This window comes from Acipenser ruthenus, chromosome 6 (genome assembly GCF_902713425.1).
Source record: "Acipenser ruthenus chromosome 6, fAciRut3.2 maternal haplotype, whole genome shotgun sequence".
NCBI lineage: Eukaryota > Metazoa > Chordata > Actinopteri > Acipenseriformes > Acipenseridae > Acipenser > Acipenser ruthenus.
This window is the reverse complement of record NC_081194.1, coordinates 29,479,736-29,496,802: the sequence shown is the minus strand read 5'-3', so window position 1 is coordinate 29,496,802 and position 17,067 is coordinate 29,479,736. Positions and strand designations below refer to the sequence as shown.

Here is a 17,067-nt window from a genome sequence, read left to right as displayed (position 1 = left end):
CATACAGTACATGAACAAGAGTACCTGCATTAAATACAGGACCCTATAGAGAGGGGAAAGAAGAAAATAAATATATAAAAAATAATAAATAAATAAATAAATAAATAAATAAAGGGAAAGAGCTGGGTCTCAGACTATTGCGAGAAAGTGCAGTCAACAATAATAGGAGTTAGGGACTGGGGGCTGTAAGTTGTAAAGTGTCAAAATATGAAAGAAAGGGCTGCCATGCAGTATAGAATTTAATACTAGATCCCTTAAGAGTAAATCTGATTTTTTCAAGTTTGAGGAATTGCATGATATCTCTAATCCAATGAACATGAGAGGGTGGGGCAGCCTGCCTCCAATTCATCAAAATAAGGTGGTAGGCCATAAGAGATGCGCAAGCCAGGGTGCTGGATTGGAGTTTGGACAAAGGAAGTAACACCAAATATTGCTATAAGTGGTGTGGGGTGAATGGGCAAATAAAAAATTCGGGAGAAGGTCTCAAAGTTCCAAAATGCGGCTAGCCTGGGGCAGGTCCAAAACATATGGATCAATGAGGCTGGAGCCTGCTTACATCTATCACATGTAGGATCAATATTAGGATAAATGTTTGCCAATTTAGTTTTGGACATGTGGATGCGATGAAGGATTTTGAATTGAATCAGAGCGTGACATGCACAAATAGAAGAGGAGTGTACTCTTAAAATAATAGAGTCCCAAATGTCGTCTGTAAAATTAAAGTCAAGGTCCTGCTCCCAGGCAGCCCTTTAGTAGTTATTGAAGGACAATGTAAGGAAAAAATAAAATTGTAAATATTAGAAATCATACCCCTACATTGAGGATTGATGGAGGATTCAACTGGTAAATGAGGGAAATGAGTCACCTTACTACGCACAATGTGTCGAATCTGCAAGTACCGAAAGAAGTGTGTATTTGGAATATTACATTTTTGAGAAAGTTGCTCAAAAGAAGCAAAATTATCATCAATATACAGATCTTTCACAAATTTCAGACCCTTACCATGCCATGCCTGGAAGGAAACATCATTCAAAGAGGGTGCAAAAGTATGATTTATAGCAATTGGAGAGAACATTGATTGAGACTGAAAACCAAAATTCTGTCTCAACTCGGCCCAAATCTTAAGGGAATGTTTTACTACAGGGTTAGAACTAAACTGTGTGAAGAAAAGAGGCAGTGAGGAACATTTCAATGCTGGTAAAGACGTAGGCTGACAGGAAGCAGCTTCAATTAATAGCCAGACAGGCTCTGTCTGCTGTAGATGATAGTGGAGCCAGTATGTGATACAATGAATATTAGCTGACCAATAATAGAATTGAAAGTTGGTCAAGGCCAATCCTCCCAACCGTTTAGGCCTTTGAAGGAAGGACCATATAAAAGATTAGATTAGTGTATCTAGCGTCTTGAAGAAAGATTTAGGAATAAAAATAGGAATACACTGGAAAAGATATAAGAATTTAGGTAGCACATTCATTTTAACTGAATTAATGCGGTCAGCAAGTGAGAGAGGCAATTGGACCAGCGGTTAAGATCTTTTTGAATATGTTCCAGTAAGGCAGTGAAATTAGATTTAAAGTGATCTACATTGGACCTTGTTACAGAAATTCCTAGATATGTAAATTAATGATAAGTAATTTTGAAAGGTAGATTAGCAAATTGACAATTTGTTGCAGCAGGATTGATTGGAAATAATTCACTTTTATGTAAGTTGAGTTTGTATCCAAAAAATTTTCATCAGAAAGTAGCAGGTTGCTAAAACGCCAAGGAACCCTGGGCGTAACCAGATTTGGAAAATGTAATTCTAATATGACAGGGTGTGGCAGGATAGCTTGCAGTGGTGAGGTGTGGTGACGTCACGGACCAGGAAGTAACTGAACCAAAACAGTGGATGGGGGCGGGTGAAGCTGAATGCTACGGCACTCAGTGTGTTTAATAAATAAATAAACAAAACAAAAGATTTAAACAATAACAAAACACAAAACAAAAAGGTGCGATGGCCAAACAAACAGAAACAAGTATATCTTATTTATATAGCAATTGTTCGTTATATTCTCCTCGCTCTCTCTCTCCGCTCTCCCGTACTCTCCTCTCTACACTCAACCCCCCGCAGCACGGGCAGCTGCAGGTTCTTAACAACTAACAAATGATGCGGCGCTTTTATCCGCGCCGCAAACAAATACAAATAATAATAAATAAATACATAGGGGCGGGACACTCCGCCACACATGCCCCCCCTTGTGCGCAGCACACATTACCTTTTTGGCCACCTCCCCCCTTAGTCCCCAAAGTCCCGGCTAGCAGTCCCGGCGCAGGAACGGGCCAAAGGTGGCGGCCACAGCGGGATGTCCTCCTCCCACCTAAACAGCCGTAGCGTTCCGATGGCCCGCGCACAGGCCGGCTCCTCTGGCCAAAAAAATTTTGGGGGTGGTCTCCAGACCTGCCCCCCTTCTTCATGGCCGGCAGCTCCCCTCCGTGGGGCTCCGGCCACCCGTTCTCCTGCAGCGAAATTGCTGCGGGGGGAGCTGGTCTCCTGACCTCCCCCCCCCTTCTTCGTTGCCGGCAGCTCCCCTTCATGGGGTTCCAGCCACAGTATCTCCTGCCTCATGGCAGGACTGGTAGCGACCCCAGGCAAAACAGGACCCTTGGGAGGCGACGGCAGCAGCTGCCGACCCTCGGCAGGCGACGGCAGCAGCAGCGGACCCTCGGGAGGCGACGGCATTAGCAGCGGACCCTCGGGATGAGACAGCAGCAGCAGCAGACCCTCGGGAGGCGACGGAACCAGCAGGCATTCACCCTCTGCTGGTGGAGGTGGCGGAGGCAGAGGCAGCTGGTATTCTTCCTCTGCTGCTGGAGGCCTGGGCGCTGGATGCACGGGCTCCCCCCCTCTGGGCGCTGGATGCACGGGCTCCCCCCCTCTGGGCGCTGGATGCACGGGCTCCCCCCCTCTGGGCGCTGGATGCACGGGCTCCCCCCCTCTGGGCGCTGGATGCACGGGCTCCCCCCCCTCTGGGCGCTGGATGCACGGGCTCCCCCCCTCTGGGCGCTGGATGCACGGGCTCCCCCCCTCTGGGCGCTGGATGCACGGGCTCCCCCCCTCTGGGCGCTGGATGTACGGGCTCCCCCCTTCTGGGCACTGGATGCTCTTGCTCCCCCCTTCTGGGCGCTGGATGCTCGCACTCCCCCTCTTTGTATTGCGTGGGGCATATGGCCAACGTGTGCCCATATGCCCCACAGCCAGGGCACAACTCCGCCACGAGGTTCACAATATAAACCTCCCAGCCATTATCATCCTCCAGCTGTTGCTGTAGTTGCTGTTGCTGTTGAAGCTTACCTCTCCTCCTTCTCTTCCTGCTCCTTCTCCCTGCCTTCCTCTCCTGGGCCGGTTCCTCCTCGTCGTCCTGGAAGGGGCAGATCGCTACGGTATGCCTGTACACCCCTCAAGCAAGGCACCAGCCTTGGTCTTCCAGACCACCGAGGAGGTCCTCCAGTTCCCCGCAGCCGTTTCTCCAGCCTTCCATTTTTATATATATATTTTTTTCCCCAAAACACAAAAAAAACACACTTTGAAAAAAAAACAAAAACGTCCTTTTCCTTCCTGGTCCAGCTCCTGGAGGCGTTGTTTGTCCCACGCAGGACACCATATGTGGCAGGATGGCTTGCAGTGGTGAGGTGTGGTGACATCACGGACCAGGAAGTAACTGAACCAAAAAAGTGGATGGGCGGGTGAAGCTGAATGCTTCGGAACTCAGCGTGTTTAATAAATAAATAAACAAAACAAAAGATTTGAACAATAACAAAACACAAAACAAAAAGGCGCGATGGCCAAACAAACAGAAACAAGTATATCTTATTTATATAGCAATTGTTCGTTATATTCTCCTCGCTCTCTCTCTCCGCTCTCCCGTACTCTCCTCTCTACACTCAACCCCCCGCAGCACGGACAGCTGCAGGTTCTTATACTCTGGCCGAGGGGTTAACTAGCTGTTAATTATCTTATTATCCCTCGGCCACAGTCTGCACGCGTTTGGTAAGGATGCGTGACTGTCAGCTAGTTAAATAATCAGTAGCTGATCAGCCACGCATCCTCACAGGGTTTTAAATTATAAATAACAACTAACAAATGATGCAGCGCTTTTATCCGCGCCGCAAACAAATACAAATAATAATAAATAAATACATAGGGGCGGGACACTCCGCCACACAGGGGCATGATCAGATATAACTATGCTGTGATACATACAAGAGCGAACAGAGGACAGCAATTTATCATCCAGTAAAAAATAATCAATACGTGAGAATGTGTGGTGAAGAGGAGAAAAAAAGAGTATTGTCTACCTGTAGGAAATAAAAAGCTCCACGGGTCAGAAACCCAGTAATCTGAAAGAAAGGATCGGATGGCTAAAGCAGTTTTAGAAAGTGAGGTAAATTTCGAGGATGAGTGATCTAAACAACAGTTTTAAACAACAGTTAAAGTCCCCAACCGAAAGTAAGTGATGTGTATTTAAATCAGGAAGTGAAGTTAAAAAATGTGTAATAAAATCCCTGTCATCCCAGTTTGGGGCATAAACATTGGCGAGAATCATAGGAGTATTAACAAGTCTGCTTACAACAACAACATAACCGTTCTTATTAGCAATAACTTCAGAAGCAACAAATGGTATGTTTTATGTACTAAAAGTGCAGCACCTCTGGCCTTGGCATGAAATGTTGAATGGTAGAGCTGCCCCACCCAATCCCTGCGCATGCGGAAGTGATCTGACATTCGAAAATGCGTCTCCTGCAAGAATGCAATTCCAACATTTAAACGCTTGAGATGGTCCTGTGTTTGTGTCACTGGGTGATGTAGCTCTTTTACGTTCCAACTTAAAAAATTGACAGCACTTCCTCTATTAGCACACATCATAATGACAACAAAAATACAAGATCAAACTATAGGCTGTAAAAGATAACCCCCTCCCTCCTCCCCCCCTCCCCCCCCCCCCCCCCCCGGCAGCAACTCCCCAAATGAGAAGCAAGCCCACCCAGACATTAAAGAATTCCAACCCACTCATCAGGTGAACCCCATTCACACGTGTCTTATACATACCTAAACCCACAGATACAAGTGAAAGGTTACAACCCACAAAATACAAATTTTCTAAAAAATACATTTTTGGAGGAAAATAAATAAATATTAAAAAGAAAAAAATAAAGATTGACTAAACAAATAGTTATAATATTAGAGACTTAAATATGCAAGTAAGCAAAGACAGTAGCGACCATAGGCTCCAATCCAGCTCGCATATTGTAAAAAAAATAAATTAAAAAAAAATATATATATATATATTTGACACTAGCAGTACAGGTACCACAGCCAGTATTAAGCAGTCCAACTCAAACTACTTGCAGCGTAATGTTTTTAAACAAAAAATAACTAAATAATATGAAAAAATACTGAAAATCTCTCAAGTCAGCACAAATACTTTGATACCCCGTGCCCACGTTGGGAAAAAAAGGGAGAAGAGAAAAAGAAAATTTATATATACAGTACCTTGCAAAAGTATTCAGACCCCTGACCAATTCTCTCATATTACTGAATTACAAATGGTACATTGAAATTTCGTTCTGTTTGATATTTTATTTTAAAACACTGAAACTCAAAATCAATTATTGTAAGGCGACATTGGTTTTATGTTGGGAAATATTTTTTAAGAAAATAAAAAACTGACATATCTTGCTTGCATAAGTATTCAACCCCTGTGCTGTGGAAGCTCCCAGTTTACACCGATGAAAGAAATTGCCCTAACGAGAACACAATTACCTTACCATTGGCCTCCACCTGTGAACCATTAAAGTTGCTGTCACATTTTCTGGATAAAAACCCCACTGTTGAAGGATCATTGGTCAGGCTGTGAATCTGAAGGAAAATGAAGACCAAAGAGCATTCTACAGAAGTTACAGATAAAGTAATACAAATGCATAGATTAGGGAAAGGGTACAAAATAATATCCAAGTGTTTGGATATCCCAGTGAGCACAGTTGGATCAATAATCAGGAAGTGGAAGCTGCATCACACCACCCAGGCACTGCCAAGAAAAGGCCGTCCCTCAAAACTCAGCACTCAAACAAGAAGGAGACTTGTGAGAGAAGCCACAGAGAGGCCAACAATCACTTTGAAGGAGCTACAGAGTTCAGTGGCTGGGAGTGTAGTAATGGTGCACCAGTTAACCATATCAAGAGCTCTGCATAACACTGGCCTGTATGGGAGGGTGGCAAGAAAGAAGCCGTTACTCAAAAAGTACCATCTGAAAGCATGTCTGGAGTTTGCCAGAAAGCATGAGAGTGACCCAGCTGCAATGTAAGAAAATGTTTTGTGGTCAGATGAGACCAAGATAGAGCTCTTTGGCCAAAACTCAAAGCGCTATGTGTGGCGCAAAGCTAACACTGCCCATGCCTCAAGACACACCACCCCTACAGTGAAGTATGGTGGTGGCAACATCATGCTGTGGGGATGCTTCTCATCAGCAGGGACTGGGCATCTTGTTAAAATTGAAGGAAGCAAAATACAGGGAAATACTGCAAGAGAACCTGCTTCAGTCCGCTAAAAAACTGAAGCTTTGGAGGAAATTCATCTTTCAGCAGGACAATGATCCCAAGCACAAGGCCAAAGCAACATTGGAGTGGCTCAAGAACAAAAAGGTGAATGTCCTACAGTGGCCCAGTCAAAGTCCTGATCTCAATTCCACTAATTGAAAATTGCGCTCCACAAGTGTCGTCCAACCAACCTGAACAACCTGGAGTAAATCTGCCAAGAAGAATGGGCCAAAATCACTCCGACACTGTGTGCAAAGCTGGTACATACTTACCCCAAAAGACTTAAAGATGTTATTGCCGCGAAAGGTGGCTCTACCAAATATTAATGTGTGGGGGTTGAATACTTATGCAAGCAAGATATTTCAGTTTTTTATTTTTCTTAAAAATATTTCCCAACATAAAACCAATGTCACTTTACAATAATTGATTATGAGTTTCAGTGTTTTAAAATAAAATATCAAACAGAATGAAATTTCAATGTATCATCTGTAATTCAGTAATATGAGAGAATTGGTCAGGGGTCTGAATACTTTTGCAAGGCACTGTATATATACATACATACATACATACACTACCGGTCAAAAGTTTTAGAACACCCCCATTTTTCCAGTTTTTATTGAAATTTAAGCAGTTCAAGTCCAGTGAATAACCTGAAATGGTACAAAGGTAAGCGGTAAACTGCCAGAGGTTAAAAAAAAAAGTTTAGGTTACCAAAAACTGAAAAATAATGTACATTTCAGAGTTATACAAAAAGGCCTTTTTCAGGGAACAAGTAATGGGTTAACAACTTACAGCTGTTCTGCAGCAATGGAAGCAAATTAAGCCTTGAAAGTTGATGCTAACAATTCCTACAGGTGTCCCAACTTTTGTTGATTACTTACAAACCCTCTGTCTGTATAAAAGCAGTGTTGGAACAGACTGTGTTACTACACCCTCTTAAGCATTATTTGGACAGTATTGTACTGCAGGAAGTAGTATATTGCTCTCATAATGGCGAGAAAAAGGCAATTAACAAAGGAAGACAGACAGACCATTATAACCCTTAAAAGTGTAGGTCTTTCCTTTAGAGAAATTGAAAGAAAGCCAAGGTGTCAGTGAGTACAGTTTCCTACACCATCAAAAGGCACTTGGAAACTGGAGGAAACTCTGACAGGAAGAGGTCTGGCAGACCCAAAGCCACAACAGAATCAGAAGACAAGTTTCTGAGAGTCAACAGCTTGCGTGATAGGCGGCTCACAGGACAACAGCTTCAAGCACAGCTTAACACTGGTCGAAGTAAGCAAGTCTCAGTTTCAACTGTGAAGAGAAGACTTCGAGCTGCAGGTTTGACAGGTCGAGTGGCAGTAAGAAAGCCATTGTTAAGATGGCAAAATAAGAAAAAGAGGCTTGCCTGGGCCATGAAGCACCGCCAGTGGACTACTGAAGACTGGAAGAAGGTCTTATGGACCGATGAAATCTTCAGTTCATCACGCAGGGTTTTTGTACGCCGTCAAGTAGGCGAAAGGATGGTTCCTTGGTGTGTGACACCAACTGTCAAACATGGAGGAGGAAGCGTGATGGTCTGGGGCTCTTTTGCTGGATCCAGAGTCGGCGACTTGCACAGAGTGAGTGGCACCCTGAACCAAAACTGCTACCACAGCATTTTGCAGCGCCATGCAATACCCTCTGGTATACGCCTAGTTGGTCAGGGGTTCATCCTACAGCAAGATAATGACCCAAAACATACCTCCAGGCTATGTCAGAACTACCTTAGAAGAAAAGAACATGACGGTAGGCTTCAAATCATGGAATGGCCAGCACAGTCTCCAGACTTAAACCCCATCGAGCTGGTTTGGGATGAACTGGACAGAAGGGTGAAAGCAAAGCAACCTACAAGTGCAACACATTTGTGGGAACTTCTGCAACAGTGTTGGGAAGAACTTTCCGAACAATATTTGATTTCCATTGTAGAAAGAATGCCACGAGTGTGTTCGGCTGTTATATCTGCAAAAGATGGCTACTTTGAGTCAAAAATTTAGATTAAATTTTGTTAAACAAAACGATTCCATGATTTATTTTTTATCTCCAATTGTTTATTTGTTCTATGCTTTAATTTCAGAGTACATTGAGACATTAAACTGTGTAAATTTCAATAAAAACTGGAAAAATGGAGGTGTTCTAAAACTTTTGACTGGTAGTATATATATATATATATATATATATATATATATATATATATATATATATATATATACACCCACACACATTCACATATATATATATATATATATATATATATATATATATATATATATATATATATATAACAAACAGACACATAAATATACAAAATAAAAACCAATAACAAAAGGGGGTATTTAGCATCCAGGCAAGGGAGAATGTCACTTTTATAGAAAGCTTCAGCCTCCTGTACCAAAGTGAAGATCAAATTCCGAGCCTTAAAGAAAATATGAAGTCTGGCTGCATAGAGCAAGCTGAACTTAATGCCTGTTTGTATAGCCTTGTCTTTATGTCCTTGAAAGCTGCACGGCTTCTGGCGACATGTGAGCTCAGGTCGCCACCCGGAGGAAAATCTCCTTGGTCTGATAACAATGGAAACGGATGATCACGGGTCTGGGCCTTAGGTGAGGAGCCGGCTTCGGTGCTAGAGAGCAATGGGCCCGATCCAGCTCCGAAGACGATCCCAGTGCCTCACCCCCAAGTAGCTCCATAAAGAAATCGGACATAAACTTAGTGGGGTGCGAGCCCTCAACCACCTCTGGCAGACCGATGATTCGGAGAGTCTGACGCCTACTACGATTTTCCAGATCCGACAGCTTCTCCCTGATCACCCTGTTGTCATCAACAAGTGTAGCCAGGAGGCCTCCAACTCACAAACGTGATCCCCAGTGTCTTCAGCCGAATGCTCAAGGCTATCAATGCGGTGTCCATGTGAAGTAACTGTGGTCTGGATGGCATCGAGAGATGTTTTAAAAGAGGCAAACGAGTTCTGAAACTCTGCAGTAAGATCAGCGGTAAGGGCTGCGTGGAGCTTTTCTAGCTCGGAGACCACGGCAAACATAGAAACTGGTGCAGGCTCGGCAGGATCAGCAGGCCCAAGTTAAATACAACGCGGTACAAACGCGGTACCTTCAAGGTACTGATCTGGTTCCAGTCCACTACTGACTTGTGCTCAAGTCGCCGGTCTGGTACCAAACCGGTCCCGCTCGGGTCATGACCCACCCAGTCGATATCTGTAAGCAGACTGAGGCAGCACCTATACAACTGTACACTGCATTGCATCATGCCTGGGTTCTATCCCTGTAAGACATGAAGGCCAGTCTGCCTATTAAGGACAAGTCCTGAGGTGCTCTTCCTGCCTGGGGTCAGAGCACGCCAAGGATACACTGGCTAATCGCAGCTGTTGCGAGTTTTGTGACCCTTTTTCCAAGGGTGCGCTTGAGAAGCAGCTATCCCGCAGCTCTAAGGAGGACTCTGCGTCCCTTACTCCTGCTCAGTGCTCTTCCCCATCACCCTCTCTTAGAGAGGTAGCTACCTCCTCACCCCATGGCTCTGTGCCAAGGGAGAGGGGACAACGCACCTGGGAAAGTAGCCCACACAGGAGACCACCATCCTCACGGTCTTCCTCATCCTCCTCGAGCTCTGCCTCTCCTTTCCCTCCCCCACTGAAGAGGAAGAAAAGTCGCCGTGCCAGGTGATTGGCAGACTCTGAGCAGATGGAAAAGCTCTGGGCAGCTGTTTCCCATCAAGGAACCATTTTCGTTGAATTGCTGTGGGAACATTTGGTGCCTCTTGTCCCGCCTGTCCCCTTGGGGCCCCAGGGGGCTGCAGGTGCAGATTGGCAACAGGAGGACATAATGCCCAACGCAAACAGAAACTGACATTCCCGTCTGAGTTAAGCTCTCTTTGTTGGCAGAGCTTATACTGCTAATCAAGAGGGCCACTGCAATATTGCAAGTGCCCTGGCCTACAGTAGGGGAAACAAGGCAGTCGATTTTCAACAACGAGCCTACCGCCTCTCTCATATCACCCCCAGTTCACCCAGACTTTCTTTTTGAAATCCAGTTTTCCTGGGACCATCTGGCAACAGCTCCTGCGGTTTCCAGGGGTGCATGATGCAGAGATGTTGGGCCTGGCCCATTTACCGCTGGTTTAGGATTCTATTGCTGCCTTGGTCCAGACACCTAATTTAGTGCTACTTTCTAAGGACGCTGTCTGCCCTTACAAGCAGTGTCGTGTCTCTGAGGTGATCCTTAAGAGAGCTTATACATTCAGTGTGTTTGCAGCACGGCTAGACAATTATAACAGCATCCTGGTAGCCTGCCAGTCGCATTTGCTGCGGTACCTTTCTAAGAACCACAGGCTCTCACCACAACAGCTAGATGAGCTGTGCCTGGTTAACAAGAACCTGCTCCATGTCCAAGCTCAACGGACAGGTTATAGGTAGAAACCTGGCTGTGCCGGTACCTGTACGTAGGCAGCTTTGGCTTTCCCAGGCACGCGTGTTTGACGGGGACAAAGCACCGCTGTTGGACACCCTGATCACTTCAGGGCATACGTTTGGTCCCGCAGTGGACGAGATGCTGCATGGCTCTCACTGTGCATTTGAATCCACTAAGGAGCTGGTTCGCTTGCTTCCCAAGTGACCACCTCCAGTACGTAAACTAGAGTCAAACTGGCACCCTAAGCCCAAGCAGCCTTAAAAACCGGCACTGCGCCCGCTGCCAGAGGTGATGTTCAGAACCAGCCCGTGGCTACTTGCTGCGGAGGCTTTAATAGGTTCCACCGCCCTGCGCAGAGACAGAAGCTGCAGGCTAAGCCACAGGCTGAGCAGTAGCCCTACTAATTTACTGCCACAAGCCCAGGGCTCCTTCTCAGGGAGCTATCTGGACTATTGTCGGGAGTGCACCACAGACATCTGGGTGCTTACTACCATTCAAACCAGCTATTCACTGCAGTTCAAACACAGTCCCCCTCCCTTTCGGTACATGACTACATCAGTCATGGACCCACAGGACGCCACTGTGGTGGAAGGAAGGAGGAAGGGTTCTAGTCGAGGTACTCCCTAATGCTCGAATGGGATGGTGGCCAAAGACTGATCCTCGACCTCACACAGGTCAACCTGTATCTGAGCCGAAGGAGGTTCAAAATGTTGATGATGCAACAGCTGTTGCAGTCAATCAGGGCAAGTGACTGGTTCACCATGGTGGACCTCAGAGACGCCTATTTTCACATCCCCATAAAACCAGCGCACAGGAAGTACCTGTGATTCGACTTTCTGGGAACAGTGTACGAGTTCCGTGTCTTGCCATTTGGCCTCTCTCTAGCTCCCCGTGGCTTATCGAAGTGCATGGAACCTATACTGGCCTCAGTGAGACTCAAAGGCATCATAGTGCTCAATTATCTTGGCGACTAGCTAATTTGTGCCCAGTCTCCACCACGGAACTGGTCACTGGCCACCTTCAGTTGGGCCTTATGGTGAATCATGCGAAGAGCCAGCTCACACCTTCCCAGACGGCCTCCTATCCAGGAGTGTGCTTGGACTTCGAAGCCAGAATAGCTGCCTGTTTGGAGTTCTTCCACCTCAACAGAGCACTCACGGTAGTGATGTTTCAGAAACATCTGGGCCTGTGGCAGCAGCTTCCCAGACCTTTCCATTGGGTCTCCTCTGCATGCGCCCTCTACAGGCCTGGTTCAACAACATGGTTTTTCAGCCCGTGTTAAACTGTGACCGCCTATTGACAGTGTCCCACCACTGTCTAAAGGCACTGTCTTTGTGGAAAGAACCGGCCCATCTATGCCTAGGCATAGCTCTGGGCAGTGTCAGCAGAAGGGCTGGGGCACTGTGTGGAATGGTAGGGGTGTGCAAGGTGTGTGGAACCCCCCTTGGCAGGGCCTCCACATCAGTGTTTTGGAACTGCAGGCAGTTTACTTGGCCTTCCAGAATTTTTTGCAGGAGGTTTGAGGAAGACATGTGCTTGTCCGTACAGACAACACAACAGTGGTGGCTTACAACAACCACCAGGGTGGCCTCAGGTTGCACAGTCTCCATTGTTTGGCCCACAAGGTCTTACTCTGGGCACATGAGAACCTCCTCTCACGGGTAGTACATCTGCCCGGGGTGACAAACTGGGCGGCGGGCCTTCTCCCAAGGAGAGTCTCCAGCAGCTCAGAGTGGGGGCTTCACCCTGGGATGGTGAGACTCATTTGGGTGAGGTTCAGAAGAGCAGAGATAGATTTCTTTGCCTCCCAGGAATCAACCCACTGTCTCCTCTGGTTCTCCATAATAGGTGACGAGGACCCGCTGGCAATAGATGCCTTAGCAGACCAGTGGCCGAGGCAACTGTTATATGCCTTCCCACCACTCACCCTGCTCCCACTCTGGAGAAAATGAGGCAGGATCGGCCAAGGTGCTCCTAGTAGCCCCTCATTGGCCCAGGAAACTGTTTTTCAATCCTGATGCAGCTCCTGAGCGGCCTACCGTGGAGACTGTTGAAGCACTGCAACCTGCTCAGTCAGGATTGGGGGACATGGCATCCTGACCCATCGAGCCTGCACCTCTGGGTCTGGCCCCTGAACAGCTGCATTTGAGCTTGACACCCTGCAGAAAGTCAGAGCACCATCCACGCGCTCCTAGTACGGGTACAATTGAGGTGTTTTCCAGACGTGGTGTCTGCCTCGTAAGGTTCGATTCCACGACCTGTCCCATGGCAGTTATACTGCAGTCTTTGCAGGATCTTTTTGACAAGTGGAAATCCCCCTCCATGATAAAGGCAGCCATTTCGGAGAGCCAGACATTCTACATAGCAAAAGCCTGCTTAATTTTTACAGAGGCCAGGACAAAGGTCACGCTCCATACCAATCCTGCCTGTTTGCCAAGGACTATCTGTCCAAAATGGATAGTAGACATGTTTAGGACTGCCTATGAGCTGGCCAACTTGCCCCCTCCAGAAAAGCTCACTGCCCATTCCACTAGGGGCGTGGCAACTTCTTGGGCTTTTTTCCAGGGTGCATCTGCCAAGGATATATGCAATGTGGCGGTGTGGGTTCTAGAGGCTGAATGTCGTGGATCCTCAAAACCCTGGTTTTGGAATTAGGGTGTCAAGGATGGCTTCCCAGTCGACACAGACATAGAGGTGAGTGTCTCCCTCCATTTTTTCACCCGAGCTACTTGTTCCTGGGGTTCCTTATGGTAAAGTACAGGACAGCCTCTTGGCTTAGCCTTGTAGCACTTGTTCTGCAATCTTGCCATTGCAATGGCTTTGGTACACTCACCCATATGGTAATGTTTGCATTTCGTACGTGAAATGGAATGCGATGTTATTTATCATAATCCTGCTTCCCTGAAATAAAAATGTAACCATTAACCTTCAAGGTCGCTGCATCCATGATTGCAGCAGGCTTAAAGGAAAAATGACGCTGAGATCTGTGAGTGCAGTCCTTTTGTGCCCTTTCGTATACAATATTCAGGTTTTGGGTCTTTAGGAAGTAAATAACTACATGGTAATGGTTACATTTTTATTTCAGGGAACATGGGTTATGATAATAAGCTAACATTTTTGTGGATGCTTCAGTAACCCCATAGCCTAGCAATAACATTTGTTTAGGTATTAACAAGTCACTGTACCATATTTCTATAAATCTTTCAGTGGTGCTTTCCATAAAAACATATCTGTTGATTTAAAATAGGTAGACTTTTGTTTCTTATACATCTGGTATTTAGCTGTTGACTGCAATTCTCAATCTATTGAATAACAGCTCCCATTATTGCATATAGCACATTATGCTAATTTCTGACTACTACTACAAAATAACTTATATTTGACCCTCTCTATGATATCAGCATTGGTGAGATTATGACGATATTGGTGGTTTGAAGAACGTCCTAGTTATGTACTCCATCTCAAAGGAGAAAGGATATCACTAATGACCTTGTTACCTTCATTCAAGCATGCTGTTTTTTTTTCTCCAAGATGTTTCCATTTTCTGAACTCACTACAGGTGCTGCCTAGAAAAAATTAACGGTTGTCTAAGATCTTGCATTTCTCATAAAGTACTGTATATTACCCCCTCCTTAGTGCTCTTCAATTTCTATGAAAGCCAGTAATGGCCTCTTTACGATCTAATGTGACTGTGGGCATCTTTCCCTGTCACTTAAGAACAATTGAATGAGGGCAAGATGCAAGAAGGCAAAAAACTAGTATCCTAACAGACTACATAATTCCTAAGGAAAAGCTGACATTGGTAACACTTGACATTATTTACTTAAGAGTCATTTAATGAAGAAATTACCTATTGGTATACACTTCCTAGTTCGCTTTTATCAGCAATATACCACAAAGTATAGTGCATGGCTTTATAAAAAGACATGATTGCAATTGCAATAATTTTAAAGGTGTAGGACCAGTTAATAACGGCAATGGTAACTATAATAACCTTACATGACTTTCATTCTGTTGGGCTGGTAATGTATTTGGGTTTAAATCAATGAGTTAAACTATCACTTGCTCTACATTTCTCTGTAGTAAGGCTTAGAATTGCCTCTAAGACATTTATTTAAAAGATGTAGGCTATATGACCTAATTTGTTTTATCACTGATTTTCATAACTTCATTATCTGCAGACATCTCCTGATATATATTAGATAATGTTCTTTCCACAGAATGCACATTATTATATTTTTGAAGCTTGTTTTATTAATTGTTCTCATCTGTGTTGGTGAAATGGTTATTGCTTTCTGCAAAAGGACATTTTAATTTAAATATCAAAAATGAAATGATGCAGATATGGAAAATGAGAGAGAATTGTAGTTAGGTTTTATTTATGGATAATATACTTCTTCTCCAAGGGTCTAATTGTAAAAACAGTAACTTTATGAACAATTGCCTTGTTAGCAGGATGGTTGTAGTGGAAGGTTAAGGATCATGCTTGTTCAATACTTTTTTTTATGCTGTGATTTGCTTATGTGAAAGGTTGCATACACATGGTAAACTAGAGGATACTATAGAAGGTAAAGTCAGCACAATCATAATGCCGGACATATGCCTTCTCTGCTGTTTATTAATTTTAAGATATTTATGCAGGATAAATCTGCTGAGATGCAGTAGAAATGTCCAGCCAGTTTTACAGGGCTAGGGGAACTAAAGAAGCAAAGGGAAGGGATTTTTTCCAAGTTACTTTAACCTGTATTTGGGTTTCGTCAATGACATAATGATCTGCTGCATCACAGCGTCCCTTAACACCATGCTGGAGTATTGGGAAAGCTTTATATTCCCCAGAGGGAATGTGCCTTCTACTTGGCTCCCAGAACAATATGCAGCACCTGGCTTCCCTTTGTAGGTTGTTCTACTAAGTATGGAACATGCCTACATAATGAGAGCTGATGGGATTATATTCTAAGGTTTTAAGATTGCAGACATTACATGTTTGTGGCTTAAAGAATGTATGCATTTTTTAAATTACACACAGGAACCCGCATTCCACCAAATCTTAACATATAACGGAATTCCTGTTGCATACAATATTTACCCTCTAAATCACAATATTTTCTTATTGACATTGCCTTCATGGTTTTAGACAGCTGGTTTTATGGATCTTGATTTAGCACAAATCTTGTACCACTCAATGTTATTTTAGGTAAGGTAGTCCAAGAGTAGAGCTAATAGGGGTTTGTGAAACCAGTCAAAAGAATGACTGTCGGCTGGTTTCATTGTAACACTAATCATAAACTTAAGATAACTTCAGGTAGTCTGAGACTAGTAGTAATCAGGGGTTGTAAAACCAGCATTGGGTATTATGTATTTATTTATTTACTGCTATTTTTTTTACAGGAAATACATGCAGATCACATATATTCATCATGGACTCATTTTTTTTTTTTATTCTTACCTAGATGGAGAGCACCAATGAAAATTAACGGAGTTCTAGAGCGCTATTTATTGTACATTTCAACTATGGAACACGAGTTTGGTGACAGTAATATTGTGTACAACAGCTCAGAACTTTTCCATGATTACACTGTACGCCACCTTACCCCAGGAACCAACTACTTCATGAGGCTTGCTGTAAGTTTAATTAAAAAAATAAGTATATATATATGTTCCAAAATGTCATACACGTAATCAAGTGAATTTCACAAAAGCATTCTATTCAAATGTTACTTTCCATAACCCTCTATAACTGCACATATACAAATGTTACAGTAAAAGTTTGTAAATTGCCAAATCTCAAGATTTACTGGTAAATGTCGACATTTTCCAAGTAAAGCGGTAAATGTCCGAAATAAACATGATAACGGTTTACTTCTCAAGAATAACCAAGTGCCTTTGGCTAATGGCCGAATGTCTTTCTAATCGCCTTCACACATGGCTGCCCCTAAATGACTGAATTTTCTTTTAACTGAATATTAGTTTTTATCAAACTACAACATATTCAGAGTTTATATTAACCGGTACCAATCAGAGACCATTTCAAAAGCTCGTTGACCGGCAGAGA

General features: G+C 44.2%; 1 protein-coding gene across 1 annotated transcript in view; it reads left to right on the top strand.

The window, feature by feature from the left end:
* The window catches only part of ush2a (Usher syndrome 2A (autosomal recessive, mild)), a 387,586-nt gene that overhangs the window by 176,192 nt on the left and 194,327 nt on the right, over positions 1 to 17,067 (top strand). The window contains exon 33 of the mRNA XM_034017082.3: positions 16,466 to 16,637. Coding sequence (XP_033872973.3) covers positions 16,466 to 16,637 — 172 coding nt within the window. The remainder of the gene's footprint in view (positions 1 to 16,465; positions 16,638 to 17,067) is intronic.